We start from the raw sequence: 19,007 nt of genomic DNA on the forward strand, positions 1-19,007 counted from the left end.
GCACATGTGCAGCTCAGAACACATTTACGGGCCACGGTGCTATGACTCAGCCTGGCCATTCAAGTTGCCGAAGATACAAAACCCAGAAGAAAGACCAGGCAAAGATGGAAGCACTGGGGAAGAGGGAAAGCTCAGCACTGGAGGGCACCATTTGTAGCTAAGTCTGTCATAATGTACTAATATGCCATCCATACTAGTACATTACGACTTAAAACTGCAGGAGGGACCATTTTTTTCATTAATTACCAAGACTTTACTACAGATTTAAGAACAAAAAGTGTAAAAAAAAAGTTAAGAATGTATAAAGTAAATGCACAGTGTGTGTTTGCATATAAATTCCCTACTCAAATTATTTCCCAGGTGGTTACAATGATGTCAGATGACCTGGATGACATTTGCAATTACTGTGTAAATGGCAAATGCTCACACATTTGAGCAGTGAATGCAATATTATTTAAACTGTTAGCAATTGCAAACATGTGAAAATGTCACTAGAGTGCTAATTCATGCCCTCGTCAACCTAATGTAATGTTTATTTTAAAGTGCTAGTAAAGGGTCTTTTTTATTAACATAATAAACATGGCATTGCACAGAGCAGCCCGGAACTTCCCCTTCTCTGTGTGGCACCATAGGAAGCTGGTTCCTATGTTGGCACATTAGCAGGCTCACTCCCAAGCTGAGCTGTGTGCATCAATTGACACACACAGTGAGGCACGAGCTCACCTCCACTCAAAGGATTTTATTGACAGCAGTCCTCTGAGAGAGAGACCTACATGTTCGTGGCTACAATGCAGAATCATTTTCTATATTTTAGAAACTTCACCCAAACTTTCAACTTGGAGAAGGTAATACAGAGCTGTTGTATACAGTATATAGAGAACTGTGTAACAACAAAGACTTTTCAATCTCAGAAACATACTTTTGCAAACTACCAAGTGTGTTTCTTTTAACTGAACATCAATAACACGTGTATATATGACCATTTGGAAACTCGGGCACTGCCCGAGGGCCCAGGGTCAGTAGGGGGCACCATGAGATGCCCCTGGTACCTTTTTCATAGGTTTTTTTGAGTTTGGGCAAGGACACAGGGGCCCCATGATCCCCTATTGCCCAGGGCCCCATGAGTTGTCAGTTTACCCCTGTATATGGTATATATACAGTGTATATATACATATATGAATATAGTGTCTCAGCGGGGAGGATTCCTTTGGGGGTTTTTTTTGATCATCCACTATTAGCTTGCTGGTTGATAAGAAAAAAAGAAAATGAGTAAATGTAGGATAAAACAATTAAATTCAGCAATTAAGTAAGATAATGGACATAATAAGCCAAATGTACTCAGTAAGAAAAGTATTCACTGTAGCAAGTTTATATGCACATACCTCACAAGAGAGCTATGGACATATTTATCTAATGTAAAGTTATTGCAGAATTTTTAGGGGAGTCCTTAATAATTTTGAGTCACATTTTCTTATTCTATGTTTAAATTTTTTTTGGAAGTTTTATTTTTTAGCAACAAAATATCCATTTTAGAAATAGATATTTAATATGAATGCACATTTGTTTCACAGAATAATGAGTTTTCTAAATGGAGAACTTAACAGGAGGGGTGTAATGTTTCACATGACTGTCATATGCCTTTAAGTGTTCTTTGTATTTTGTCTCTGCTCCTCCCTTTCCTTTGGTTTAGTTCAGGCTGTATAGATAGCCCACCCTTTTTCCCAGTAATACATTTCAGCTTCAAGCCTCATGTCTTATGGAAGCAGATCACATTATGATCTTTTGACCTATCCGATGTTCATTGTTGTAAGATTCTCTCAGTTTATGGAATAAACTTCACAAGATCTACAAGGTGTCATCTGGATCGAGTCACTGCCTGTGTTATTCAATGAAGATTGGAGTTATTGCTATCTCATCACAACTGCAATTTACAGAGATCACACTTTCAATGCTTAAATTGGAGAGGTAGAACAAGGGGTTTGCCTCTAGTCTCTCTTTGACTGAAACTCAATTTGACCTGTCTGAGCAGAGCAAGAAGGACTAGAGAGGAAGGGGATGGAGTACTCCTCTATATAATTTATTTTCAGCAGAGCAGCTTAAAAAGGTAGATAAACATGTGAAAAGAGTCTAGAATTCCACCTGCTGATTGGCTTTTAGGCTTTGTTAAATAGTCGGCCTGATTAGCTTTATTTTAAAAATACAAAGAAAATGTGTAATTTTCTTTTAATAATTTATGTTAACATTATAAACTCAAGATAAGCCAGCATATATTAAAAAGCAAAAATAAATAAGTAAAGAGAAAAACAATAGCCTCATGAGTAACCACTTAGAAAAACTTGCTAAGGTGATCATTGATGTCTCTTTGTGAGTGCTTCCCGTTCATTTATATAAACATGCCAATCCATTACTAGCACCTTTGAGGACCCATTTGTGTAATATGATCATAATCTAGTGGAAACAGGCAAGATTTTGTCCAGTCTCCTTAGCAGCAGAAGGGATCTATTTATGAAGTTGAAATAAAACCAATAGTCTTATATATTAAAACATAGAGGAGTTTATGGAAAATGCCAAAATCACATCACATTCAGACCTTTTGGGACTTTATGACAGTTACCAAATACAAGGTAGATAACTCCAAATAATTTAAACAATACATTTCAATCAGAGATATTTAATAATGGCCATCTGTTGTATGCAGATTTAAACTGCATTTACAATGCAATAAAAATGCAACATATACAAGTATAGATAAGAGGGCTCATCAGAATGATATTGTGTGTTATCATTAATTTGTAAGTTAATATCAGTCTACATACATTTTCCAGTCATATTAATGTCATCAAATGGATTAATGTTCATATACTGCAAGAGGAAGCTATGTTCTACTAGAAGCAAATACATCATTAAAAGAGCAATCTGTAATTTTCCCCATTATTTTTTGAGTATAAAAGGTAAAACTGGCATCAGTCAACAATTTGAAGACAACCCATGTATTGAACTTAATTTATCTTTGAGAAACTATACAACAAATATATATTGTATATATACATCTAACACAACAGAATTAAACATAAGTCATTTGTTAAAGTTTTTTTTTAAATAGTATGCATCTGTATTGCAGCTTTATAATAGCATCAATAAAAAGATGTTTGTTTTATTTTAATTCTTAGTGGCATATTCATTTGGACCAGAAAAAAATGTCCATTTTCACTTTTGTTATACTGTATGTCCTTTCTCTTCCATAGTGTATGTCGTTAGGTACAGGAAATGAGTTGTGCACACTTCCCAGGTATAGAAGGTAAGCAGCATTGGTGATCGGTCAATAAGTGCATTTAGGAGTGTCTTTTTGTTCATGTCGGCTTCAAGATAGATAAGAATTAATCTTAAAAGGAAGAATTCAACACAATGTTCTGTAGCCATGTTCTAAATTCCTTCTTAAATCAAGTCAGTTAACTTACTGTTTTTTCTCATTCATTTTAACATCCACAAAACCTTGAGCTGGTCAAAAATTGTTCATAACTCCATAATACATTTTAATATAAATAAATACAAAATAAATAACAATAATAATAATAGCAATAATAATAATAATAATAATAATAAATACATGATAATCAGGGAGTGACTTCTTGAATTAAGACCCACTAGCTCTACATGGTATATATTAAGGAGTACTTTCATTACAGTTATAGTCATTTTATACTTTGTAAACATAAGTTAATGGTAGAGGTAATACAAGGTTTACTAAACTCTATTAACTGTGTTATTAAATTAAATTGAGGGCTTTGTGCAGTAAAATATTCACTTGAATCCATGGAACAAAGTTTTAATGTATAATTCTTGCATGGGGTCGGGTAATTCGTAAGGAGCAGGTATCGCTTAATGACAGTTAGAGATCCAGATCTGGACCAAGTGACAGTCCTATTCGGGCTGCTTGATTGTAATCTTCTGGATTCCCCCACCACCCCACAGCAGCTACTGCTGATGTCTCTGTCATCCTCAGAGCTGGGCATAAGGCAGGAGGCCCAGCAGATTTAGACAGAGCGCAGCAGCTGCCCAAGTTTTAAAGTTGATTGGATGATTGACTGCTAGAAAGCAAGATGGCTCTAACAACCAATTACCCACTTACCCATGAAAAGTTAGGCATTTCCCTCCCCCTATCCAGATCTGCTGCACTGTGATGTAAAGGGGGAGGACTGTAATGTAAAGGGGTGGCTGTAATCTGAAGGGGGCTGAAGACATTGACGTGGGGAGGGCTGTGATGTGAAGAAGGGACTGAAGACACTCATGTAAAGAGGGGGCTGTGATATAAAGGGGGAAGATTGTCATGTGAAAGGAGGGCTGAGGACACTAATGTAGAGGCTTGGCTGTGATGTAAAGGGGACTGTGATGTGACGGGGGGTACTGAAGACACTGATGTAAAGTGGGGACTGAGATGTAAAGGTTGGGACTGTAGTGTAAAGGGGGGGGGGGCTGAGACAAAGGGGGGTTGTGATGTGAGGTGGGGGTTGAGGGCAATGATGCATAGGAGGGCCTGTGATGAAAAAAAGGGTCTGTGATATGAAAAATCTGAGGCCTCACAGAAAGATAAGTTTTGCATCTCTGAAGGGCAAAAATCTTACTGGTCCTCCATGAATTTAATGGCCCTGGTATAGAGAGTTATTACCACAAACATACATCACTTGGTTGAAATTTGTATTGTTGGTTCTACAGTTTGGAAAGTAATCCTCTACTGGTAAATTTTGTGTAATGAATACTCTTTTGGTGCAGTTTCTATTCAGTAAATTTGGACCAACCTTGAAATATGTAATTTTCTGGTTCAACCAAAGCCTTAAAGCTAGCCAAAAACAGTCAAATCCTGTGTTCACTTTAAGGATCTAAACTGTGGCCACTTAAGTACAGCAGGAACTTGAGGTGCATGGTCATGCCCATCCCATGGACTAGTAGTGAGCTATAATGGGGCTGGAGGGAGCAGATCCAAGCACAAGTTGCTTTTTGCATATTAGAGTTTTCAGAGCTTGAGCGTATCTGGCTCCAAAAGAGGTACAACTATACTGTACATATAGGCACCTTTGTATGTGCCTGCTGTTCAGGAACTATGAAGTGAACACAGGTTTGCTTTAAAGGAGAACGTAAGACAAAACAGAATATTTTGAAATAATTAGGCTCTCACAATACTTGGTTTTCTCTGTCTGCGTTTTGTATTAAAGTCCTGTTTCACAGAAAATTGAATGATCTACATCAGATTTTGGCCTACTATATCTCCAAAAGCCTGCTCAGTGTTTCTGTGTGTGTTCAGAAAGATGAAAGGTATTGCTGACCTGGGCAAATAATACAATACTCGGTATAGCAGATAAGATATGGCGGTTCTGGAGCTTAATAGAAACAAAAATTAATTAAGCCTCGTCAGTGTTTGTTGTCAGTATTACAAGACTCCAAAAAGTTAAAAAAAAAAACCCAGTAAGATCGATGTATGGCGCACACATTCATTGTATACATGCACTGCATAAAAGGCAACTGGCAATGCTGAAGTGAATGTATTCTTGGTGAAAATAACTCTTTGTGCGCATGATTGCATGTTACTATAATAGGCAGCAGGTTTTTAGTGCAACTAAACAGAGTATTCAGCAAAATATCACAACACAGCCCTCTTGACCCATCACACCTACCAATCTAGTTATTTGATTACAATAGGGTGGTAATCAGGGGATAAAGGAGAGTTTCTACAAATGTAGGTACCTATTGCACTCTGAAAAATGAAGCTGAGAACATGTGATGAAAACTACAGGCAGTGAAACCAATATGACAACTTAGTGACAATCTTAAACCTGAGGTTTAATCTGCTTGAATTATGCCTTCCCTGATTCTCCCCCACCCCAATTAACATAATAATTAAATTTTTACATAAAACCTTTCTATTTTGTTACATACCTTATTGCTGGATCTCTGTGCTTCTCTATGTAATGGGCGTAAATCGTGGCTGACTGGGAGGGGAGGGTGGGGTGACAGGGTGCTGTACATAATGCCCTAAAAATATCACAGCACTCTGCATCAATACTCCTCTCAAGAGCCCTCAGCCCTGATACAACATGTGGACTAACTCTTGGAAGGAGGTATGCAGATATTAGAATTCTTTCAGTGTCAGTCTGGAGGAGTTGGCAGTCTAGGAAAAATGCATGGTAACACCTACATGAGCCTTTATGACTGAAAGAACTAAAATCACATTAATGAAAGGGGCCAGCCAGGGACAGTCAGGCTGTAAATGAAAAGGCTAGAACAGCCCTTATCAACCAGGGTGCCATGGCACCCTGGGGTGGCTTCTGTGTTCTTCAGGGTTGCTTTGGCAAAGTGCCCGAAATTGTGAACAAGTCAGCAGGTGGATCAAGCCTGCCTTTTTTTTGCTACACAAGGCAAAGGTTTTATTGTGCAGCATTACAACCTTGGGCACTGAGCAAGCCAACCACCGGTTTCCTAACAACTGATGCCATCATAAGCTGATAAGGAGGATGTTGAGTGCCTTAGAGCAACCTTGTTTGTCTCCCCCCCTCCTTCAGCACTGGGGTCACGTTAGCTGAATGATGGAGAGAAACTGAGGGAGAAGAGAAACATCGAAATACTAGTCAGTACCAGTGTGCAAAGGCATATTACTTTGTTAAAAAACCTCTCGAATGTTGGGTGTCCTACATGTGTAGAGGCAGCTGCATTATGTAAAACTATTAGTTTAGTTTGTTACATTTTAGAATGCGATGTCCTGAGATTTTTGCATCATTTTAAACAGTGCCCTGACTGAAAAGAAAGCCGAGAAACATTAGACTAGAACAGCGGTGTCCAACCTTTTGACTTTCCTGGGCCACATTGGAAGAAGAGGAATTGTACTGAAGCATACATAAAATACACTAACAATAAGGATAGCTCATGAGCAGAAAAAGTCAGGCAGATCACATGTTAAAGATCACTGATATAGATACCTATATGAGTATTAAAATGTCATGTTTTTGTAATATTTCTAATATACAGTAAAAGGGGCAACATAAAACAAATGCGATATTTGGCACTGTTTTTGATAAACGAATGCATCAATATCTGGTTTGATGGATGTAGTAGAAATTCTCAATGAATTCCTAAGGTGCTGATCAGATATTTTGGTTCTAATTTTGCCCTTTGTGTGTTTCATCCTTGAAAATAGTTGCTCATAAATATAGGTGCTGCCAAAAACAGATGACATGAATTGTGAAGGCATGATTGTGAAGAGTGGGATATTTTTCTTTGGGACGATAAAACGTCAGCCAAATGTGTTCGCTAAGTGTAAATACATTTTTACAAAAATCTCTAAAAGAAAGAAATGAACATTTTTAAGTAAGTTTATGATTTTGTGCTGGGCCACATTCATAGCCGTCTTGGGCCGTAGGTTGGACACCCCTGGTCTACAATGATGCTAGATGTCTCCTAGCTTGGAAATGAGGCAGACTCTATCTGACTAGCATGAACTGTGAGAGGCTCACAGTGTACAGCTAAGCATTTTCAGTACTTGAGAGGAGTCTGAACAACTACAACTGTACGTAAGACAGAAAGGTAATGCTAGTGATCCCCTTTAAAATAAAGAATGATGGATGTACTGCAATGTTAGCTAATTAACCTTTACTCTATTCTTAGCATGTGAAACTTATTATTTTTATGTAATATATTATGAAATGGTCCATGCAAAGAAATGATACCACTAACCAAATTCCATATTTGCAAGAGAATACTGTCAACCAAATGAGACATTTTTTTTTTTTTACAATCCACAATTATCTACTGCTACCATGAGCTAGTCTATAAGTTCTAAAGGGAAAAAAAGCATAAATAACTTTTGGAGAAGCACTGATAATCTCAGTTAGATGAAAGACTGGTGGTCTCTGACCGTTGAGTGAGATACAATGTCTACACACATGCCTCTGCCTTTCTTGCTCACCAACTCTTTTCAGGTTCAGGTCATAAGCTCCTTTTTTTGCAGACAATACTACCATTTTACACCAGGTCTCTTAATAAAATCAAACTCCAGAATGGTAAACACAGCCTTTGCATTGAGTTTCATTTGCAGAGTCAGCCAAACAGAGAAAAATCACCAGACCACAAGGACTTTGTATCCTTGAATAAAAGGTACAGAATAGAATACACATCACTAAAATTAGTCTGAAGAGATGGTAATGCAAAAATGTTTCAGAAGCTTTGGAACCTGCAGCTGAGTAAGGTGCTGCAGGTCGGTGAAATCAAAGCCATCTTAGCAACACTGCTTTCGGAGGTGGACAGCTGATATTCCCTAGACACTGTCTCAGATACAAACTAATTAATCATAGAGCAGCTAAGATCAGTTTTTAAAACTAAAGAGGGCTGCATTGCCATAAATATACAGCTATAGTGAATTATTTGCTGATGTGCATTTGGTAATGCATTAGAAACTGTACTGTTGCAGCCCTGCACATTTTAAAAACTAATCCTACGATAACATTCATCTAGATAAAGATTAAACCAGAAACATACTGAAATGTTTGCAGCACCAAGGAGAACTTGTCCAAGACACATTACACAAAATGTTTGTTTTTTTTAATGTGCTGTTTAGTTTAAATGCAGAAGATCTAAATCAGTCCACACAGTTTACAATCTGATTGTACAGTCTTTGTACATCCCCTTTAGATCTACCAATTATCTAAACGATTCACTTTATGCCCACTCAGGTAAGCAACCGAACTCCATATTTGTTGTTAAATCTAACAGACTGCAATTTGTGTGACTGACTTTAGACAAATGAAATACCAATGTGCCTAGCAGATAGAATAGGTTATAGGTACTGCGGTTTACATGATAGGAAGCATTTTAACAGTTTTGAGTACACTTACCTTAACACTATTTAAAACCATAACTTCAGCCCATAATGCATTACTGTCTCATTAAGTAACATTTGCTGTACTTCAGGATTTATTTCAGGTACTTGTATAGGATAATAATATAGGAGATCACCCAGGCTCAGTCAAAAAAAACAAAGGAAAACTGTTTAGTCTCTTTGGCTTCAAAAGAACAGATAATATGCCTAGATAAAAAAAACTGTCAATATTCCATGATATTGACCAAATCCATGCTAAAATCTATCCATGTGGAGAATAAGACTGCAGGCATACAGGATATCTTGTGCTATGGGGATGTTTTGCCATGCCACGTGAGACAACCATATTTTAGCAAAGGTGGGAAATATCATTGAAGAGTGTATCACAATACTAAGCTACAGATTTCTATAACTATATGTATTATAGCAAAGTTTGCCACTTGAACCTGTGCTATTGTTGGATTAGGAGTGATAAACAAAACTGGCTTTTAAAGTTCACAGTTCACATTTATGCAAAGGACCAGTCACTGCTAATGACACAGTAAGGTTTGCATACTGGTACCACTTCCAACTAAGTACAGTAATAGGGGTCACGTGTAATGGAAATCTGAGGTTTTATTAACAATGCCAGCTGAGAAGCCCAATAAACCCTTTGTTGTGCCCATACAAGGAAACGCAACACGATAAAATCAGTATTCAGCCTCTGAAAGTGCTTGTACCTTAACTGGTTTTTGATGTTGGCCAGTCAGGCACCTCACATTTTCATATGGTGGTGAACAGCGAGTCATCTGTCCTACGTATGCTGTAAGTTGCAATTGGGGCTTACACAGGGTTTCTTCTCTTTGCTCATGGGGGCAAAGGAGAAATTGGAGGTATGTATAAGCAGCTGTAGGGTCTAGAATTATTGTGTACCTGTTGTTTATCCTGCATAGTCAGAGCAAAAGTTCATATAAAACCATCCTATATTCTGTAGATACCACAGCTCTGGGTTGTTTAATTTAGAAGTCCAGATTTGACCTATATCATTTACACTGTGTGAGCACAAATATCTTTACATCAACATGTAAGTAGTAACAGATTTTAAATTAAGTTATACAAGAAAACTTGACATGTTTTATGCTATCCTGACTCTATGCTTACCCACCATTCTGGTATCTAACATCCTTGCCAGTTACCTATCAGCTATATACACAATAAATTAATTAGAACAATAGCGTAAAGAAACCAAGAGAGGGATATAAATGTCATAGTGCATGACTACATCTTTAGTATTCATTATGTAGCTTTTCAAAGGTCTTTACGCATTCATACAAATGTGTTTACCCACTCTTTGCAAGACAGTCAAAGCCCATGGCTTCTGTGCTTAGAGGCATTGGATCTGGACTAAAACTACAATCATCACAGTCTTCATGTTATAGATGTAATGCTTTGACTACATGTGAGACTTCCTATTTAAGTGTGATTTTTTTTTTAGAACCACTGTTCATTTTACAGAAATATGTCTGTGTGATATCATGGATGCTATAGATAGTGTATCTTCTTTATATTTATTTATATATGTACATACATTGATCTATTTCACATTCCAACCCACTGGATTTTCTTGCGCTAACACTCTACTTTATGTAGTAGGTGTGATTAATAGCAGGGTTCATTTGATACAGAAGGCTTAAAATCCAGCACTCTCAGAACTGCTTCTGTAGCTGGGGCTTCGACTGTGGCTGGGAGAACGACTCCGAGTCCGGCTACGGCTATAGCTGCTGTAACTGTCATAGCTCCTGCTTCGACTACGGCTGTGAGAGTAGCTGCTCAAGGAGCTGGAAGATGGACTAGGTCTATAGTAAGGAATTGGGCGCTTCCGGGCACTGAAAATTAAAGATAAGTAATAATTACATTGTTGTGCTTATTATAAGTTGCCACCAGAAAGACAGAGCAGTAAGAAAACAATCTTGTTATTGGTTAATAATTCACTGCATTAACAGACATATGTTAGTTCTGAGCATTCTATCCATAGATGTTACGTTTTTTAGACTGTAAAAGAAAAGGGTGGTAATGGGTGCAAATCTTACCCCATAATGATATATGCAGACAGATGCAGCAGTACAGGTACCAAGTGGAAGCATTCATTGTGCTGAAACCACACTATGAAAGGCAATCAGTTGATCTCTACAGCGAATACACATTTATTGAAAGCTGCGATAACTATAAACTAATTTTTCAGGTTTGTGTGAACATTGAGTTAACATGAATGTAACAGTCTACTTTTAAGATTTGTGCTTTCCACACAATTTTCCTATTATTCTACTCTCTGCCTGCCTTTTACAACAGCACATTGAGCCATCATATGCAAATCTCTTTTTAAAACCCTTTGTAGAGAACATAAATTGCATTTATCACAATACATACGCTACTGCTCACTTTCACTCAGTGTTCACAGTGCCCAACATGCTTAGTCACAATCTCAGCACCGAACATGTTACTTGTCACACAAGGAGAAAAAGTATGGAGAGGCAAGGTCACTTTAAATGAGTGACAGATGATTAGTTGCTGCTTTGTTCGGTGTGTGATCTGACTCTGTAAGGCAGTAAGGATCTGATCCTATGACTCACTGTAATATGGTAACAGAGAGTCTGTTTTCCAACTGAGGAAATGCTGTTCTTCAATCATAGAAAAGAGCATCCTTTGCTAAGATGTGAGGATCATACAGTGTTGTTGGCAGCTGAGGAGGACCTCATTCTGCATTAGGGGGAGTGAAAAAAGGCAGCTATGTGAGTTGGGGGTGATGCTGCTGTTCTAGGGGAATTAAGAGTCAAGGAATATGCGTTCTTAAGAGGTTAAAAGACTTCTGTTAAGAGCAATTGAAAAATTTTATTGCTGTTGAAATGAGTGCCTGATCTGTGGATTAAGATGTTGTTTTGTTTGTAAACTCAGTGGAGCTAATACAGAATCTGTGAAATGGGAAGAAAATGAGTGTGGGATAAAGGGAATGGAAGACTGGGCACTGGATGCGGTGTGAAGAGGCAGATAGGGTTTAGCCACATCAGAAGAGGGAAAGATGTCTCTCTGGTTCCAGTAATGAAGGCTGGTTCATATTCGCAGAGGGATGAGGTGGCAAGACTACATATATATATATATATATATATATAATTCCATTACATTCTTCATCATTAGCTATTTCAACAACACAAAAAATAACATAAGATTACTAAAAACTCCTTGCACGTCAGCTCTACTATACTTAAAAAACAGAAAAAAGGACACAGCATTAAGACAACAAATTATGATTTAACAGTTCCCTATAAAAACCAAATTTCCCTCAAATATGTTTCATCTTTGTGCTCTAGTCAAATAGGGGGTTAGAGATGTGTGGGAATGGAGTTGATAGTGTTTTGCTATTTTTTTTTCCATGAAAAGCTTGTAGTGTAATAATGGACCAAAAGGGTGATAGATCACTAAGAAAAGCAAATGCTAATATCTCTATATCTCTAGTTACCTCTGGTCAGAGTCACTATAAGGATTAAGGTAATGTGGTTCACAGTGTGCTCACTATTTCTGAACATACCAAAGGGTAACTATACTGCTACATCTGTATGTATAAATCAAAAATAATCTTGTATTTATTATGTAAGTATCTGGTAAAGTCATTGCTAGCACTAAAAAAATGGTGTTTTATGAACCACAGCTCACAACATAAAAGGCTGAGGATGTTGGGAATTGTAATTCAAAAACATTATAAGGTTATCTGTTAAAATTATTGTTGGCTAATAAAGTAAACTGAATGACCTTTCTGCTTTGTTTGCTCCACATTATCCACACCTCAGACACACGCTGAAATTGTTGAGACAAATAGTTAGTAGATAACTGAACCATTAAATATGAATACGTTAGTGTCAAACAAAAAGGAACTGCAATCCATTACAACACAGCATACCTTTAGAAATGCAGAATGTTTTGTAGCCCATACAGTACTTTGGGATTTAAAGAGCATCACAAAACTGCTATTTTCTTTCATTTGGCCCTAGTATGTTGCGTCGTATACCAGTCTGACACATGATGTAAATTGCAACCATGAACACTAAAGCTATTTGCACATCTCTCACAACTGTTTATATGACAGGGCTTAGCCAACCATAAATGATAGGATGGCAGGAGAAAGCACTCTAACTTACTTCAGCACCTTTTTGACTTTATGAATACTGACACCATTTTTATTTTATAAACTGAGTGATTATGACATAGGCTGTATGCTGAAATACTGAAAAACAAACTACAAAGAGACTACAAAAACTGCCAAAAAAGACTACATAGTTCTGCCTAATTTCAAAACCATAAAATGGTTATAACAGCATTTGAATTGCAGTACCCTTTTGTTCGAAAACATGTTTAAGCTTGGCAAAAGCTGTGCAACATATATTAGACAGAGAGAAATAGGTGGTAAGAGGTCAAAGCCAGAAAACCAAGATCCCAGATTTGCAACAGACTGTAAGAAAACACATATTTTGTCAGTGATTAGTGTATATGGGAGAGAGTTACATTTTTTTCAGTAAACACCTGATAGTGATTAGGTTACCACAGTAACCAAGAAGACTTGCTGTAACGTACATCATTGGCAGCTGATCTTCAAAAGGAACCTTGTAGGATGGAATAGCATAAAATGATGTGACATACAAATAAACAGTTACACAATAAAATATACATGCCTTTAATTCAAAGAAATGTGTCTCACTTGCTGAAAGTTTTAAAGATAATAGTTTTTTTTTACTTACCATTAAAATCTGTTTCCTGGAGTAAAGCACAAGATTCAGGCTTCTTTAAATACTGTAAATACGACTGGGTTATATGGAACTACATTCAGGTGATTGGAAGGGAATCTAGGAAACAGAAGCTTGATACCGAACATATGAAGAAGCACAAACAGATCTGGTAGAGTGTATTATAACAGGGAAGGGATGAACCATATACTTCAGACTATAGGCTCTAGTGATAATTAGGCTGATCTACCTAGCAATGATGGAGTGAGAGGCAGGAAGACACAGCTTTAGGAAACACAGTTTCCTGAATCAGAGTCTTAAAAACGCCAGTAGCTGAGAAGCCAGACAGTGGAAAAAAAGTTATAGAATGTTTTGGAGCCAGACATAAGCGAGGAAGGACATAATCCTGCTTAAGGTGGAAGGCAGAGGTCACTTTTGGGAGGAGGAAGGCCTTGGGCCTGAAGACAACTTTGTCCTTGTGCAACACCAAGAAAGGCTCTTTACTGGATAAGGCTGCTAACTCAGAAACTCTCCTCACAGAGGTGAGAGACACCAAAAAGGCTACTGTATGTATAAGGTCAGATAAGGGAATATGCCTATAGGTTTAAGGGGTGCCTTCTGAAGGGCAGAGAGAGCCAGGGGACACATTAACAACTACTTTCTGAACAAAGGCCTTAACTAGGGAGTGAGAGCTCAAAGGTCTTTGAAACAGAATGACCAAAGCCATTTTGTCCCCTAAATGGTACGCAAGGCCAAATGATGGAACAATACCAGACTAAAGGAAAGACGGAACACGGATGACAGAGTATGTTTTAGGATAACATTTGCATGACTCAAGCAAGTAGGCTTTCCAGGTATGATGGTAGATTTAGCAAGAAGTCAACTTTCTAGCTTTCAAGAAGGTAGGGATGACTGACTCCAAAATGCCCCCTGTTCTTTTTGGGCCATGGTTTCAACAGCCATGCCATGACTGAGAAACAGGATGGTACACTGGCTTATTGGATAGGAAGTCTGGATGATCTGGACAGACTCATGGAGTGTGTGGTGAGAATGCTGACTGACTTCCCCCCGCTTTGAGAACTGGGAGCACCACATCACTTGGTTCCAGAGCTAACTTGGAGAGCTACATCATCTTATGAAAGTATGCTCCTATCTTAGACTTGGTATTGGTAGACTAAATGACTTTGTATTTTGGTTTGGAGGTTTTGGACTAAAGGAATTATTTCTAGCTTCTGAAGTAGAGAATCTACTGGCTGACACATAAGCCTTCTTCTTCTGGGAGAGGAGGGTACTCTTGTCCCTTGTGATCTTCTGGATACACTAACGCAAGGAGGGACCAAACAGGCATTTGCCCTCAAAAGGTAATCGCTCAAGGCGTTTCTTGCAGGGGAGACCTGCTGACCAGCATTTAAGCCAGGAAATGCTGCTCATGTGTACAGAGGGAAGGCTCAGCCTAGAAATCTGGTGCAGTGTATCTATCAAGCCAGTCATACAGTAGCACAATGGTGTGAGCAAATGTTCCAACTGACTATGGACAGAGGACTCCATAAGGGTGGTTCTGAAATTCTGCTCCATACATTTGGTCCAGACAACAATCATGTGCTAGACTGCCACAGATACAGCCACAGGTTGCATTACAGGGCCTGTCATAGCAAAAAAAGGACCTCTAAACTTCTATATACTGGGTCCTTGAACACAAGATAATCCTTCTCAGGGACCGTGAGGGTCTTGTTAAAGCAAAAAATGGCTGGATCCACCAAAGGAAATGCCGTTTCCCTAAGGAAACTTTGCTCAATAGGATACCGTTGAATGAAATATTTAGTAGAAGAAAGATCTTCTTCACATGAGGCAGGACAGGCTTAATCAGCACATGGACCTGGTATTGGGAATTTTAGAGACCCCCCCATACTGGATACCTTAATGTGAGCAGATTGTGCTTGCTCTAATGCTAATCTAAAGTGTGCAGCTTTAATAAGTGTAGCAACAGTTTCCTTTAGCTTAGGAGAAATGTCTGTAGCAGATGTATCCTCCTGATCTGATCCTTGAGGCAAGGGGTCTCCTCAGTTGACACCTTTATTTGTACTGTGCCTGTCCCAAGGGAAAAGTCAAAGCCGTTTCAGGAGGATAGGTTGGAGGGGGAACAGCTGTGATCTTTTTCTGTCTATGACTCCAATAAAGCCAGACATTCTGGCCATGAACTCTGAAATTGTGCTAGAAAATTCCACTCTAGAAATGAAGGAGGAGACTGGTATGGCTGATTGGCTGGTTGGATGACCAGAGGAAGGCAGAGAGTCAAAATGTGGGTCAAGAATGTGCACAAGGCAGATCACAGCTCTGAACCTGTAAAGCACTTTGTGGCTAACTCCACACGACATGCCAAGGGAAGCAAATGCAATAGGATCCAATACAAAATAACATTAAAGGCCAGCCCCACATCTTCCAACAGATGGGGTCCAGGTATGGTCCCCCAAGGCTCTACCAAGGAATCAACTTATCTGGAAGCTGTATGAAGAGCAGCAGTGTCTATGGTGCAGCTATGATCGTGCATCATCTAGGATTATACTCATCCAGTGGAAGAGAAAAACTCCCTAGGTGAAGGTAGGCTTCTCTTGGTAGAGAGAAGAGGCCCATCACGTAGGACACTAACAAAATAAATGAGGGCTAAGAGTGACAGGAGTTATGTAGGGTGATGTCCCTGCAGCCTTACATTTTTGCCAGTGTCTATTAAACTAAAGGTAGCTGCATATAACCCAGTCATAATAATAATTAAAAAAAGTTTTAAAAAGTCTGTCTTGTCCTGTACAATCAGGAAAATTTGTTTTAGTATGAATTAAACATGCTAGATTTTCCAACCATCAATCAGTTGTTTTCAGCTCCAAGAACTTGCTATGTTAGATCTAAATGCAGCACAGGATCTATTTTTGTTAATCTTGGTACAGGACAGACTGATACTTTTGGCGTTCGATAAAGTACCAAAGAAAATATATTACAATGTTGCGTACAATCTCCATACACACTCCTTTAGATATACCAATAACTGTATTATGCAAATATCTATCTAAACAATGTATTCACTTAATACTGAATCACGTATACCCCTTTACTACATAATTGCTCATAAGTCTAAGGTACACTTTACAATCAGATTGCAATGTGTGCAGCCAGCTGAAAGGCTACTTTTAGATATTAATGAACAGATACTAGATCTTGCAGGCTGACAATGTTAAGCCACTGCCTTCCAGCTGGCAGCAGTGTTGTCAGTCTGCTGTGCGACCTCCTTCATTTAGCCTCCGGGCTGACCATCAGTTCTATCAGATTGTTATTACACAGTAGGGAGGCAGACAGGTTTGTAAACACCAAAAAGATGAAATTCTGGCGCAAAAAGAGGTAAAGGACATGTGCACACAAACAATAATATAAATTAAAATTGCTGCCTATAAAGTCTGTATATCAATGTGAGTTTATGGGTGCTTAGTATGCTTGAGAATTAACAAGTGGCTGCCATCCTGCAGAGTAAGCCAGCTCTGTATAGTGGAAAAAAGAGAGGGAAAAGGTGGCACCGCTGAGTACAGTATTGGGTTAAACTTTAAAGATACATGGTAGGAATGCACTCACAGGAATAGATAAAAAAAACAGGCATATCTGCATATTCAAGGGGGGGGGGGACTCCTCTCCATCCCGCAGGAACCACCAGTGCAAAGAGTCTGATGATAGTGCTGGAAGTAGGTGAAGGGAGCACAAAACCACCCGGCCGACCAGCATGAAATGCACGTGCGGATGTGACGTCACCGGAGGAACACAGAGGACCGCAAGGGGATAGCAGTAATCACAGGCTACGTGCTTGGAACCTCTAGCTCCTTCTACAGGCCCGTGCATTCCATGCTGGTCAGCTGGGTAGTTTCCTGCTCTACAGGGAGATTGCCTCCCTGGACCTACTTCCAGCACTATCCTCGGACTCTTTCCACTGGCGGTTCCTGCAGGATGAAAGTTTAAGCCAATACTGCACTTAGTGGCACCTCCTTTTCCCTCTCTTCCTAGCTTTGTATACACCACAGATGACAGCTTTTCTTAAAGGAAAATAACAGCAATTAACTGAGAAATTCCATCCTGCCTGATCAACTCCCCAGCATTGAAGGCTCATCCAAGGGTGTCAGAGATTGCCCAAACTGGCCAGATTGGATAAATATTCCCTAATGTCTGAAAATTTCTTAAATTATTATTAGATTAAGTAAGGTTAGTAATAAGGTACGGGATAGGGGTTAAGTCAAGGGCAAAGGTTAGGTTTACAATTCGGGAGGTTGTTAGGTTAAGTTTTAGGGTTCAGATAAAGTATAATTTTTAGGGTCAAGTTAATAGTTACGTTTTGGGTCAGAGGTTAAGGTCATGAGCTAAGGTGAAGGTTTAGATTTAGGAAATAAATCCTTAGGTTAAGATTTAAGTTAAATTAAGTAAGTGTTTGTGTCAGTATATGATTTAAGGGTTACATTTCAGGGTTAGGTTAAGAGTTGAGTGTAAGCAATACCTTTAAGTGTTATTATAAGGAGTTAGGTTATGTTTTAGGGTTTGAGTGAGAAAAGAATAAACTATTAGGGTCAGCCTAAGGGCTAAGTAAGGTTAATGGTTAGGCCATGTGGCAATACAATTTTTTTCCTGGTTTTAGACACTAAAATTCCCCCGCTGACAATTAATAGTGTCTAGTCTAGTCAAATGTGCTGCCCAAGTATTGCTACTCACATCTAACTATACTATGACTGTATACCTGCATAATCAATTTCATTGGAAAGTGTAATGCTAATTAAATATATTAATTGCTAATAAATAATAACTGGCAAATATTTATCTGTCTTTCAGATCTAAAAACAAGTGTCATTGGAACATAAAACTAATTTTTCTATCCTAGCTGACATAACTCTCAGATACATTTAAATAGTTAATAAAAATTTGACAGGAGCAATTATATGACAATCATTTCCAGTATTGGCAGTCAGGAACTAAATTACTAAAACAAGATTATAGTTATTTTTTTTTGTATGTTTCTAACTGGGTCTAGCATTAAAAGCTTTTTATGTTCTTTGTTTTATTATATAATATTTCTGTGTTAGGTTATATGATGAGGATTTAATATTCCACAACTGGAGTCTATGCAATAATTTATTTTCTGGTTGAGAAACTGGCACACAGGGGCATCTAAGTAGCTCTGTTGCCTTTCAAAGTGTTACTAAACCCACAACAGTAAAATCAGTCTGTATATGCAGTAAAGCATGCTTGTTATAATCACTGTGGAACCTAAGGGGTTAATCATCTGCATTGTGTAAAAACGCTGTTTGATCCTCCCCTTCTTCCAGTGTCCCCCTCTTATCTCCTGATAAGACATATCATCTGGAATCACTCTG

The 19,007-nt window shown here is 38.4% G+C and overlaps 1 protein-coding gene across 1 annotated transcript in view; it reads right to left on the minus strand.

Moving 5' to 3' along the window:
• Positions 1–2,531: 2,531 nt before the first annotated feature.
• SRRM3 (serine/arginine repetitive matrix 3) overlaps positions 2,532–19,007 on the minus strand; it is a 571,012-nt gene continuing 554,536 nt past the window's right edge. The window contains exon 16 of the mRNA XM_089676583.1: positions 2,532–10,728. Within this exon, the coding sequence (XP_089532709.1) occupies positions 10,533–10,728 (196 nt within the window). The 3' untranslated portion in view covers positions 2,532–10,532. The remainder of the gene's footprint in view (positions 10,729–19,007) is intronic.

This window comes from Staurois parvus, unplaced genomic scaffold (assembly GCF_062004578.1).
Source record: "Staurois parvus isolate SC_StPar_1 unplaced genomic scaffold, SC_StPar_1.0 ptg000172l, whole genome shotgun sequence".
Taxonomy (NCBI): domain Eukaryota; kingdom Metazoa; phylum Chordata; class Amphibia; order Anura; family Ranidae; genus Staurois; species Staurois parvus.